This window comes from Streptopelia decaocto, assembly GCF_964273445.1.
Source record: "Streptopelia decaocto genome assembly, chromosome: 3".
Classification (NCBI taxonomy): domain Eukaryota; kingdom Metazoa; phylum Chordata; class Aves; order Columbiformes; family Columbidae; genus Streptopelia; species Streptopelia decaocto.
Genome location: NC_138656.1, coordinates 43,949,668 through 43,962,542, shown reverse-complemented (window position 1 = coordinate 43,962,542; position 12,875 = coordinate 43,949,668). Strand labels below are relative to the sequence as shown.

Below are 12,875 nucleotides of genomic sequence, written 5' to 3'. Positions count from 1 at the left end.
CAGACAATGTCACACATTAATGCAGCACATCTTCCATGACAGAAAAGATCAGATAATTTCAAATAAGCATGTTCTGCTTTTACTTCTCTCTTAGCATTAATAATAATTTGTACAATAAAATAAAATAGGTTGCTTGCCCTGTCACTATTCTATCAACCTTTTCTTAAGAGCCAAATCTCATGCCAGATCTTTAAGTCAGGCAAAACTTTCATTGAAGGCAGTGGGAATTTTCCACTACCTGACTAATGAAGTGTTTGAGAAGGAGTGTAATGCTTGTGGATCAGAGAGGCTAGTTGTGTAGGCTTCAGGGACTGACTGACAGGGCGGACTGAAGAGAAGCAGGGTGGAAGAGTTAAAAAAGAAATAATGCCTTTTAGAATGAAAGGCAAAAAAATAACTTTGGGCTTTGTATCTCTGGGACTCAAGATGTGAATCACTAGTCTGTAGCAAACCACAGAGCTGTAGGCTGGCATTTACAAACTTCAGTGGTACTGACTGCCTATATTTTCAGGCACCTAATTCAATTTTTGTTCTTCTGAGGTGCCAAGCATCCACATCTGGAGCTTCCATATGGACGCTGGGTTCAAGGTTTCTCCAGTCAGATATTCAATTTTAGAAAGATTTTAAAAATATTGATGATAGAATGCAAAGCATATGTCATGGTCCATAGGTCTTTGTAATTTCAATTTGTGAGGGCCAAGACTGAAGGATAAAAATGATGATACACCTTTATGTGCTGGCTCAGATAATGTTTGTAAGGAAGAGAAATAGCATCACTCCAGTGGGACTGCTTTCAGATGAGAAAGAAGTGATGTTGTTTTGAAAGAACTCTGTATACATTAATTATTGGAAGAGATTTATGCAGCTTCTAAAATGGCAGACCTACATTCCGTAACAACTAGGCCACCAGAGCACCTCACTTCTGCCCTTCAGCTCTGACCAGGACTGGTTCCAAGACTAGACTTAGCTGCTGGAAGCAGGAAGAAAAATATATGATAAAATAAGAGAAAGAAATGCTGAATCACTTTTCTTCAATTAAGACTTCACCAGAAAAGTCTATTTTTAATCTTAGCAAATACCCTCGTGTCTGATCTTCCATGAGTATTTATACTTTTTTATTTTAATAGCTCCCCTCAAGGCCAATATGACCTAAGCATGTAAATCACCAAAGAAGTGATGAAAAAAGCAATCCCATTTACTTAAATGTAAAAAAAAAAAATTGGCATGTTTATGCAGAAAAGAATCTCATAATTTTTTTTTTAATCTGTCGTTTAGTACTTTCTTAGCAAGATTGAAGGCCTGCAGAGCTTCCTGTTTGAGATTTTTGCTTTGAAGTGAGGGTGAATAGATTCATTAAATTAGAACAAAATATCTGCTAATTTGTTGCTTGCCTTCTATTTCAAATGGATAATCTAAAAGGCTGAAAGCATTTGTGTATTTCTTGCAGTGCTCCTTGCAGTTTGTTATGAGGAAAGTAACCTCTATCAAATTTTTAAGCAGTATTTTCCTTCCAGCAAAATCTTCATGTCAGAGCTCTTCCAATTAAATGCAGAAGGTGGCAGGGAGACAAAGCTTCTTGGGTACCTTCTCTTTAAGCAGCAAAGTTTGCATGTCTTTTAATGTAGTTAAAACATTTGACAGGGGAGAGTAGAGTTTAGTGATGTGAGCTGATTTCCAAATGAGTGTTAGCTTTCTACTGACCTACTTTTGACTAGTGGTATATTCTTGTCCATTACTTTTTGTCATTGAATAATGCTGATATATTAAGCTGTGTGCTTCAAGGGCATTGTAGAATTGCATGTAGGGGCAGGACAGAACTGTGAAAGTGCGAATTATTCTATCAGATCATACCCAATTAAAAAGTGACAAGCCCAGCAGGAGAAATTGAAAGAAAGGTTTATCTTTCATGTAACATAAGAAGTCACTATATCGGTTAGAAACAAAGTGAGTGTGAAACAGATTCTCCACCTCTTGTTATCCCTCTCCAGAAATTAATATCTGCTGACTTTATTATCTGAAAGAATAAGCCCCTGAGTTGTAACAGCTTATGTTGAGGGACATTACGACAATGGCAGGAGAAGGGGAAGTACAGCAGCCGTGCACCTTTAACTATCCACTATCAAAGCCTGCAGCACATTAGGGATTGACGGGCAGGGAGTTTGGAAAAAGTGGGTAGTTTATATAAAACTGTAGTGTGTCATTAAAGGAAAACTTGCAGTCTTGCAGGCTCTCCACAGTTTGGCATGAAGCGTAAGAATAAAAGCAAGGTGAAGAAACTGGGAACTTCTGCTAAGCCCAGTAGTTGTTATAAAACTGCTACAAGCTAAAGAAACTTCTCCAGTCTCCAGTGCCATTGCAAAAGTCCTTATGCAACCTTTTGCATAACATTCACCAGCGCTCTTCTAGTGGTGAGATGGTTCTGGGAATGTGTAAATAACTGCAGTTGTCTATGTCCAATGTAGTCTTCCAGAATCCTGCTGGCTCAAGATGTTGCATTGCAGAACCTGGTCTGATGGTGAACGTGGATCAAAGATGTTATGGACAAAATTGTGGTGTTTTCTGGAGTACTAGGATTGTGGTGGTGGGTTGGTTTGTTTGGGTTTTTTTTGCTAAGCTGATAAACTCTCTCATAAAATCAACAACAACAACAAAACCCAAAAAGTGAGTCAGCTTTGCAAAACATGTCCTGTATTTGCTATTGGGATGCAGACCACTTCAGTGATGTGTGGCTGCTGTGTGATCAGGTGACCACCTTCTGCAGGCAGTCTATGTTGCATTGGCCCTGGTGCTTGCTGCTAATGGCATTACCTGAGTGGCTTCAGTTAGTGAACTCCCGTGTGTATGTGTGTGTGAACACAACCGTAGCACAGCTGATTTGCTTATCACTGAGTTTTCAGATTAGGCTTTCGTGTGTGATGTTCTACTTTGTGAAGGAAAAAAAAAAAGACAAAAACTAAAAGACAAAAGAGAAATACATGAAGAACTAGATATTTGTAAGCTGTGCTTGGAGGTGTTGTACTGTAGGGAAGATAGGGGGAGATGAATAGGTAAACTCAGAGGGTGCTTTATCCGTGTAGCGAGTTTTGCCCATAAAACCAGTACTGCTCTGTAGAATGCATCTCCATATATAATGTATATTTAATTGGTATACAACGAGTTAAGAGTTTAAAGGTGAGCAACTGATTAACAGTCCTACTAGACTTGGAGTTGGCAAGCAGATGTTAGGGAGGCAAAAAAAAAAATCATAATATGAAAATTATTATTCTCTAAAAACCTCTGTTTTCCTGGAGGGGATTTACCTTTTCCCCCATTCATACCCATGATGGAGAACCAAGGGCCATCCAAAAGAATGGGTTTATTGGGTTTATTATTGTGTATTATGGTAAGTAGTTTATCAGAGTTTCTTCTGAGGGAAGAAGTGGTAGGGACTCATATACAGGCAGTATCGAGGTCCAAACAGAAATCTCTAAAATACCAAACCACGAAAAAACAACCCAAATCTCATAACAAGATTGAGTGGCAATACTTTCAATTCTGTAGTGTTTCAGTTCTATCAGAAGTTTGATATGAGATTCATAACATTTTAAAGGACTGATGAATTAGACTTACTTGTGTGCTTCTCCTGAAGGTAAAGGGGAGGACCTAGCTGTGTAGGTTTTCCTTCTTTTTTTGTGTGTGTGGGTTTTTTAGGTGTCTGCAGTTTTGTTTGTTTGGTGGTTTTTGTTTTGGTTTGGTTTTGTTTGTTTGTTTGTTTGTTTTTGTCAAGAGGAAACTTCTACAAACTCTGGCTTTGTTAGTCTCACCATTTTTCTGCCATGACCAAGATATATTAATATAATACAGATACAATACACTTTCAAGAAAAAAAAGGGAGAAGACACCCACACTGTAATTTGATTGTGGAAAAGATTAATGGAATTCTCATTTTAACTGATATATGTAAAATTTGTGGGTAAGAGATAAGTTGGTTAAAAAAAACCCAAAAACAAAAACCAAAACTAAAACACACACACACAAAAAAGAAAAAAGCCCCAAACCAATAAACCAAGAAAACTGTAAAGTTATACCACTACCTAACTTTGACTTTTATTTTACAGTAACCAGCATAAAAGAAAATGCCGAAAAGTACATGGAGTTGCTGGAGGATAAACTACATAGGTAAGGATGATGCCACGGTAACCTTTGAAAGCTTAAAAATGCTTTTTAATGCAGCACTGACATGATTAAAATGCTAGGGAATGCTCTGGAACCTGCATTAAAATAATACTAAAACCAATTCCAATTTGGAAATCCTGTAAGTGTGATTGTTGAGATCTCTGTTCATGGCTGTGGCAGCTTTGCCACCAGCCTGCCCACGGATGCTGGTAAGAGAAGGAATTGCCGTGTTCTGTCATGTGTCAGAGGGCTCTGGAGCAGCCTTGTTGTGGCCGGAGCACAGGGATGGTGTGTGCGGCTGGTGTGCATCACTCCAGCTGCAGGTGTGGGAATCCATGGTGTGAGCTCTTGAACACCCAGAAGCCCTGAAGTATCGGGGATGTGAAAGCTGGTTGAAAAATCGCCCATCTGTTCCTATGCAAAACCTAACTCTGAGCAGAGCCAAGGGATCCCTTACCAGAATTCTGGGTATCTTTAACATGTAATGGCTCTTTATATAATAGTTTTGAAAGAACGCCACTTCGGGGAATTGTGGAAAGCAAATAGAAACGAAGACAACAATGGAGATATTTTAAGAACTGAATGAAGAATATACTTATTTTTATGCGCAACCCCCCCCTTTTTTTTTTACAGAAAAAAAAGCTAGCACTTGTAGCATTTTTTGTGTGAAGATCACCCCTCAAAATTTAGGCTGCTCTTTGAGACTTGGTTAGCAAATGTTGCAGTGCTGTTGTAATAGAATCTTCTATGGTAGTGGGACTTTGCCTTGGACAAGTATATTTATATGGAAGAAAGCTTTCATAGACAGTAATTGGAGTTTGTGTCTTAATAAAATGCAACCCACCAAGTTAGCATCACTTCCATTTCTATCATGAAGCAGGTATAATTAAGAAACTTGTTGCCCTTATTATTTGTTGTTGTGTTGGTAAAGAGAGGGTTCTAGATCTTTTAGTTTTGCTCATACTTTTGAATATAGACATGTTTATTTTGCATAACTTTTAATTTAGAAGTAGTTCAGAGCTGAATGAGAAGTGACGCAAACAGACCTCGAAAGAATAAGCTGTGTTTCTGTGTCCTGCCTAATCCCTCTCTTAATAACATACTCCAATCCATAAGTGTAAGGCAAGTCTTAGGAACTTGCTCTGCGTTGTCTTTTTGTAAACCGTACTCTTTGTTAAAAAAATAAAATATAAGGTATAACAACATGTATTGGTGCTTCTGGGCTATATGGATTTAACTAACATATCAGACTTCCAGAAACAACTAAATTTCTCTTTACCTATTAAATACTTAGAGAATCTGATTAGAAATTTTTTCCTCCCTCTGAGAATTTATCAGATAGAATTTTCAGTTGTGGTTTGATTTACTTTATGTCTTTATATATAATTTTTGGGTTTCTACCTGAACTTTTCTGCATCGTTTTTTTTAATTGCACCACATTTTGATGTGTCTTGATAGGTGTTGTTAATGAACTTGCAGCATGCTTTTTTCCCTTCTTCATTCCATTTGTGGGAGAAATTTCCATGCTGAACTGCTGGTATTCATCATGTTTCTTTGGGGAGTATCATTTCAGAGGAATAATTAAAAGTTAAACCCTCTTTTTGGCACTGCTTTATATTTTGGAAGCATTTTTTAATGAACAAGTAGTTGACCATCTCAAGCTCCCCTTAGCAGATTTAAGAGTTGTCGAATATTGTATTATAATTTGTTGCTTTTGTATGCAAGGGTTGCCTTTCTCAGTACCGCACAGACCTGTACCTGTTTTGGTCTAGGTTTTCTATTGCAACCAGGCTACAGGCTTCAAAGTTTCACTGTTGAGACAAGGGTTCTTCCCAGCTTTTGCTGAGGACACAAATGTATGAAGTCCAAGTACATCATTGCAGCTGTACTGGTGCTTCTAACTTGTACTTCAGAGCTTGCCATCAGCTTCTCTGTCTCTAACAGATTGTGGCAGTGCTCCCAAGCTTCTAAAATTTCCCTTCCAGCCCTTAAGAATTAAAAACGACAACAACAAAAACCCAACAACAACACAACTCCCTAAAACTCACTAAATAAACCCAACAAAGAACTCCACAAAAAACCCACCGCAGTGCTGGCCAAGCCTCCAGATGGCAAAGATTCAGTCCTGAACCAGTGACAGTTTTCCAATATGGACAAATGGTATTATTCTAAAAATAGCTTATCCCAAGTAATTAAGGGCTAAGAATTTCTTTTAATATTGTGGGAAGAGAAAATCTGTAATGTTTTTACCAGAAATACTTCTCTAAAATACTACATTTTTATGATCTTTTTATATTTATGCTAATAAAGTGGTTATAGATACTTGTTTGTTTAAAGATTCTTTGGACTTTAATTAATTCACTATTCCTGCTTTACAGCTGGAGTAATTAAAAAAAGTAAGCAAGAGCACAAGAGGCCTCTTCTCGCCTTAGACAAGTAGCTTGAAACACACTCTTTTTTTGGGGGGGTCTTCATATGGATGCTCAGATTGCTTCTTTATATATATTATATATATATATAAGCAAAGCTTAAAGAATAAGTTTCAAGTTTACATTGTAGACAGAGGTAGAATTTGCATCTGGCACGTGAGTGCTCTTTTTTGAATGCCTTTAACACCACTAGAGGATCATGTCTGTACAGTGTGAATTCAAATAAGCTTCTAAAGTTTTTCTACAGATGAAACATATCATTTTGCTACGTAATTTTTCAAATGGAAACATCCTGGATTGAAAACCCTTTGATTTAAGATATAGCTTCAAAATAACGTAGAACTGTCAGAAATATAGTTTTTGACCACTTTTCTGATAGGAGAGAATTAATGAAGAAAACTCAGACCAAAACAGATTTAATGAAGTTTAAAGTTAAAAAAGTATCAATTTTATAAATGAAAATGTTTCCCCCCCTCCCTTTTATCTTTTGTTTATCTGAAGTTTGGAATATATTCCTCTTGTGATTTAAAAACAAGAACAACAACAAGAACCAAACAAACAAAAAACAAATCCCCAAACCTAAACAACTGCAGTACTTCTGACTGGAGCCTACAAAATGCTTCTGTTCTCAAGTAGCTTAATAGAACGTTAATCTCTTAGTTTAAGAACAGTACTCTTTTTAATAGCCTGGCATCTAAGAATAAAAGGGGAAAATATGTGTTGACAAAAAAGGAAATATGTTCACTTTCTAATAATTTCACCCCAAAGTAGGCTAACCACCCATTAAGTTTACAGATTACTCAGCATTGTTTTATTGTTTTAAAATATAGCTTGTATTCTGAGTAGTGGATTGACAGCTGTTGAGAACAGTATCCTTCAAGAGAAGAATAAATAGCATGTTTAATAATTCTGCAGGCTGTCTCTTTTCCGGTCACTAATATGCATCAAGCCAGTCCTAGAATTTGCAGATTAATTCACTAGCTGCTCTTTTTAGGGTATAAATACCATTGCCATTGCTTCCATGGCAGACCTTGCCATTTGTTAGTAAACAGATGTGCAAAGGGGTCAGAGTTAGGATAATGAAACTGTGTTCAGTGAACACATCTGTCTCTATGAATATCTGAAGTGCAAGAAGTTTTGCTTAAATAACTTCAGCTCATCACTTGAGCCATTTAGTAGGGATTGTACGGGAGAAGTTTACTATAGCTGTCTGATCTAGCTCACTAAAAGTCAGCTGAGCATCCTCTAGTGGGACTATTGTTCTTCCACAGAAAGTGCATTTCTTCATCTCACTGCTTTTGGCTCCAAGTGAAGGTTCTCTTGGGGCTTTGTATCATTACCATGACTAAAGTGGGCTTCAATGATCCACCTCTTTCAAGAACCACCGAGTTCTGCTCCTAAATCAGTACTTAAATAAAATTGACCACATTTTACACAATGTGTGGGATACCAATAAACACCTTTGAAATCAATGGAGATGGAGAGAGAGTACCAAGTTACATCTGTTCAGGCCCTTAGATGTGGGAATCCAAGACTAGACTTGGGGTTTGTAAAAATTTGCTTGTTTTTGAAGATGTGAAAAAATCACCTGCCTTTTAAATGGGTAAGAAAGCTTTCATATGAATTTCTGCGTGAAAAGTCATCATCATCTGAGTTATTTGCTAGCTCTCACATATCTCAGTGAAGGTCATGTGATGTAAGCAATTGTGTGTCTGACACATTTTACATGCGCCCTGTATCTCATCAAATCTCTGTCCTGGCTTCAGTCTATTTCCCTTCCATTGCAGAGAGTTTTGTGAGAATGCACGTGCATAGAAAGATTGATCTGTGTGAGAACTGTATTTGATAGCTGGAGAAATGAAAACAAATGTGTGGAACAAGGTAAAATTAAAAAAAAAAAAATTATCTTTCAGACCATTGCCCTTGCAGAAACTAGTAAATGTTCCAAAGTAAATACAGTTATCTTACAAAGCGTTGTGCAAAACCAGGAATTTGGTTCCATTGCTTAAATATGCAGCAAAACATTTTGGTTCTTTCAGATCAATCTTACGTTTGGAGACATTACTATTCTATTCTTGCAGTAGTAGAGGGAAATAAGACATCTTATTTTAAAAAAATGATTTAAATGATTTTTTAAAAATACTTTTATTCCTGTATGTTTTCTTTTTTTAGGTTTCTTCATACTAAAGCAAACTAAGATTAAATTAATGGTGCAAATCAGCTTCATGAGATTTAGGATGAAATAACAATGCTTTTATTTTTTATTATCAAGTGTCCATCTGGTAGATATCCACAGAAACATATTTGGAATACATTGCCCTTGTGAAACTTATTAGAAACTGATCATCTGTGAAAGTTTGCATTCTTAAGCAGATGGAGTAAATGTGATGGAATTGTTAAAAGAGAGTGTCATCTGAAGATTTCTTTCTTGTATACTGTAAATGATTTGACATTTGCCCTAAGAACTGGGGTTTTTGGCATACCAAATACTTCCTGATCGGCACTGCGTGTTAACATGAAAGTGATGCCTGAACCATAGCTGGAGCAATTAATGATAGGTACGATATACAATGAAGGAGTGTCTCACAAGTGAAAATACATCTTGAGAGGAAAGGAGGCAGAGAGCAAATGAAATGTCGGGAGAAACCAAAGATCTTGGGACCATCATTCATCCTTCTGCACACGCACAGAATGTAAGATACAGACCTGTCATGGAGAATTGAACCCTGAGGCAGCAGAAGCCACAGAAGGAGCTGCTTGCATCACTAATTAAACAATTACGCATTTAAACATTTCTTGAGACGGTAATGATTTTTTGCAGTGAGAGGAGGTCCCTGTTGGAGCTTTTTAGCCTCCTGCACCCACCCAGAGCCCTGTTTGAAGTCTGACACTGTACTGTTGAAGAGCAGCCTGTGGTATCCAAACCTACAGGTACAACCTTGCAAATAGCGAACATTTTAATGACAAAGCCCCTCTGTAGTTATCTACAGACTCTTACCCTGTGTAAGGGTAAAACTTCATCTTGGGCTGTGAGTGTCCTTGATGTCATTGTGTAGAAAGCCTGATGTCTGCTAGAGGAGAACTGCTGTGCTCAGGATGCTGAGCAAGGCTTTCCAAAAGCTTTCCCCTCTGCTATGCGCAGCAGCACGCATGTGCTTGGGAGTGCCAGGTGGCCTGCAGTAACTTTGTGTAACCCGTGAACCTCCAAAGTTGCACATTTCAGCTGCTGCTAATATGTTAGAAGTGCACAGATAGGACTGAAATGCCATTTTTGCCTACCTTCCCCCAAGACTATGGGTTTTCTATTACAGTTCCAAGAGACCACGCAGCCCTGTCCCTTGCTGCATAATGATCTGATCTTCTTTTGCTTACCAACAGTTCTGCTGCAGGAGTGTTAAATGCAGGTTAGACAAAATACTAGATCCTTCTAGTGACTCATTTAGTCCCTTTCTTCTTCCCAGCTGGTCTAAGTCATACACAGCTGTGAGAACATTAGCTCTGAAATTGTGAGCATCAGACACTTTATATGCAGTGATGCATTCCTTTATATCTCATGGCCCACATGGTGATAGCTTCTAAATCCCTTATCATAACTGCTTCAGGCTGGAAACAATTTTTTTGTACCAGCTGATGTAAAGATGACATTTCTTGAGCTGAGGGAATTTAATGTGATTGTGCTGTTCTCCAGGCCCCAAAAGATTATGCTGTGACTTCCATTCATCACAAAACTGGGGCTTTTTAGTTGTTTTTTCTAATTCCCAGATAGGAATCATGAAATTATTTTGGGGAAATAATACTGTTCAAGAATAACTGGTGATGATTACACAAAGGTGTTTTATTGAGCTATTTTCTGTGTTATTCTGCAAGAATGGAGAAATGAATAAATATGCCTGCTAGTGAGATGTAATTGTTGCAATGACTATGCTTTGCCATTGTTGAGTGATACAGCACCTGGTAACTCTGCAAATGCATGCAAAACCTTTCCTCTTTAATTGACTCTCTTTCACTGTTTGTCTTGATTCATTTTCTGTTCAACGGTGTTTGTTTTCATGTTAATGGTGGCTTTTATTCAAGTCATGGATGCACGGTCCAAGAAATGTAGAGGAGTCTTACCCTGATGTAAGGTGGGCTCATCTGCATGGCTCCTTGCTCTCTGAAGTGTGAAGGGGATTGTGTGTGTCTAGGACAACTTGTATTTACTGAAAAAGCAGAAGTCAAGGCCAAGGTGTGTTTTACCTGGTCTTGCACATCTGTGATATTTTTTTTTAAGGGTTTCAATCAAATGTTACTCGACTAGTTCAGAACAGTTGTGGCTACAACATGGTTGCTCAGGCTACTGGTGCATACGTGCATGCATTCTGCATTTGAAATTTGTGGTTTGCTCAGGCAGACACTGTTTCTAATGCATTTGAATGTGTAGTCTTCACTGAGCTCCATTCCTTCAGACAAGACCTCCAGTGTCCTGAGAGTTCCATGCCATAGGACAAGTCAGGATTAATTGCCACTACATCACATTCCAGTTTACTTGAAAATGAACCATCTTAAAACAGTTATTCTCTTCCCTATTATTTGTCCTGTTAGTTTACATAACGTGTGTCTCAGGTCTCCTTCATAGCATACTAATTTTCAGAAATGTTTTTGGGAGCAGAGTTGGGTATGAATGCTCTCAATAACACAGCACACCGAAGGATAAAGCTGGTCTAAGGTGGTCTTAGAATGCACCAAAAGGGCTGGGTGTCCTTGTGGATGCATAAGCCCCTTTCTCATGTGGTTATGACTTCTGTTCCCATTTGTATGGGATATATATTTTTTAACATAATATTGATTCTATAGGGATAGTTTCCCCAAATGTGTTATTTGCCTGTGACTTCAAGCTGTTGCTTATGAATGATCCTTATCTCCCTGAAAAAGTGCCCTTGAATATCAATGTGATCACTTGGGTTGCCTGCCCTTGCAACAAAGGGCTGCAGCACTAGGCCCTGAGTGATTATCTTAGATATTGAAAAGTGGGAACATGGTTAGAAGTTGATGCCACTGAAAGTGAACATGGTAAATAACTTGCAGATTCCCAAAAGTGGAAGGAATTTTTGCACACTTCTGTGACACATGAAGGCATTCTGCCACAACTGTGGTTTGCTGTTCTTTAAAGCACAACCGTCTCTTTTGAACATTTTGTGTAGTTTTACCATGCGATGGGTTCCCAAACAGCTTTCAACCACCACCGCCAACAGAAAACTTGTCTGGGTTCAGTGATGTTCAAAAAGCATTACAGTGTCAACAAACCCACATGGGGACGATCAAAGACTTCACTTTAGAGAATCAGTTCTCTTTGTTGTGAACAATACATTCGTTTTGTTGCAGTTAACCTTATTCTTCAGTCTACATGAGAGACACTGTCAGGAAAACAAGAGTATTGTCTCTTAAAGGCTCATGTTTTCCTGATATTCTTTTCCAGCCTGAAAACAGCAACTTATGTCATAGCACTTACTTTGCTGTGGAAAGGTTATGATATCATGAATTGAAGGATTATCACTTCAGCTGTGTAACTGGTAACGAGAAAATAAGAGCTTGTGAACAAAAGTAGCATTTTAAATAGATTTCTGTAGGGGAAGGAAAAAACGGCAAAACCAGCATGTATATGCAGAGTTGCTTCCACTCAACACTCAGAAAATAGTATTCAAGCTTTTTTTTTTCACTATCCCACTGATCTTTTGTTTTAGTACTATTTTAGTGAGGGAAAGTTCACTTGCTAAAAATATTCATTAGTAAAAGGAGCTGTGAATAATGAAAAGCCAAGCGCTAAGTGTGCTAGTTAATAAATTACAGGTGATTTTTTTGGTTGCTGTATTGGCCCAGCCTTATTTGGGGGATCCATCCTCTTTTTTTCCTGGTTTTGGAAATTTAATTTTCACAATGGTGCATCCAATAAACAAATAAGAAAAACTTAACTATCCTTTTTTACTCTCTTTTTTTTTTTTCCTCTGCTTTTAATCTTTGTGTGCTTTCTTGTTTGTTGTTCTTTAATTGTCCTGTCTTGAAGTTAGCATTCTTAGAAAAGGGGCTTTCTGATTCTCCTCCTGGTCTTGTCCTTTATTGTAGCTTCTCTGCTTTCCTTCCACGTGTCTTATTTCTACTTTGTAAACTTATTCTTCCCTTCTTTCTTTCATTCCCAACTTTATTCCGTAGCGCACCTATTTTTGTCTGTCTCTTCTTTGTTTGTTATGGGGGTGGTTGGATAGTAAGAATGTAAGAAAGCACTTGATTCATAGGTGCCCTTTCTCTCCTTTAAAA

General features: G+C 37.8%; 1 protein-coding gene across 4 annotated transcripts in view; it reads left to right on the top strand.

Annotated features, from left to right (window-relative positions):
* DISC1 (DISC1 scaffold protein) overlaps nucleotides 1–12,875 on the top strand; it is a 204,543-nt gene that overhangs the window by 152,919 nt on the left and 38,749 nt on the right. For all 4 annotated transcript variants that reach the window (XR_014183600.1, XM_082048361.1, XM_082048359.1 and 1 more), the window contains exon 10: nucleotides 4,098–4,158. Coding sequence is in view for 3 of the 4 variants with exons in the window: in XM_082048361.1 (XP_081904487.1) it covers nucleotides 4,098–4,158 (61 nt within the window). In the remaining variant the exon portion in view is untranslated. The remainder of the gene's footprint in view (nucleotides 1–4,097; nucleotides 4,159–12,875) is intronic.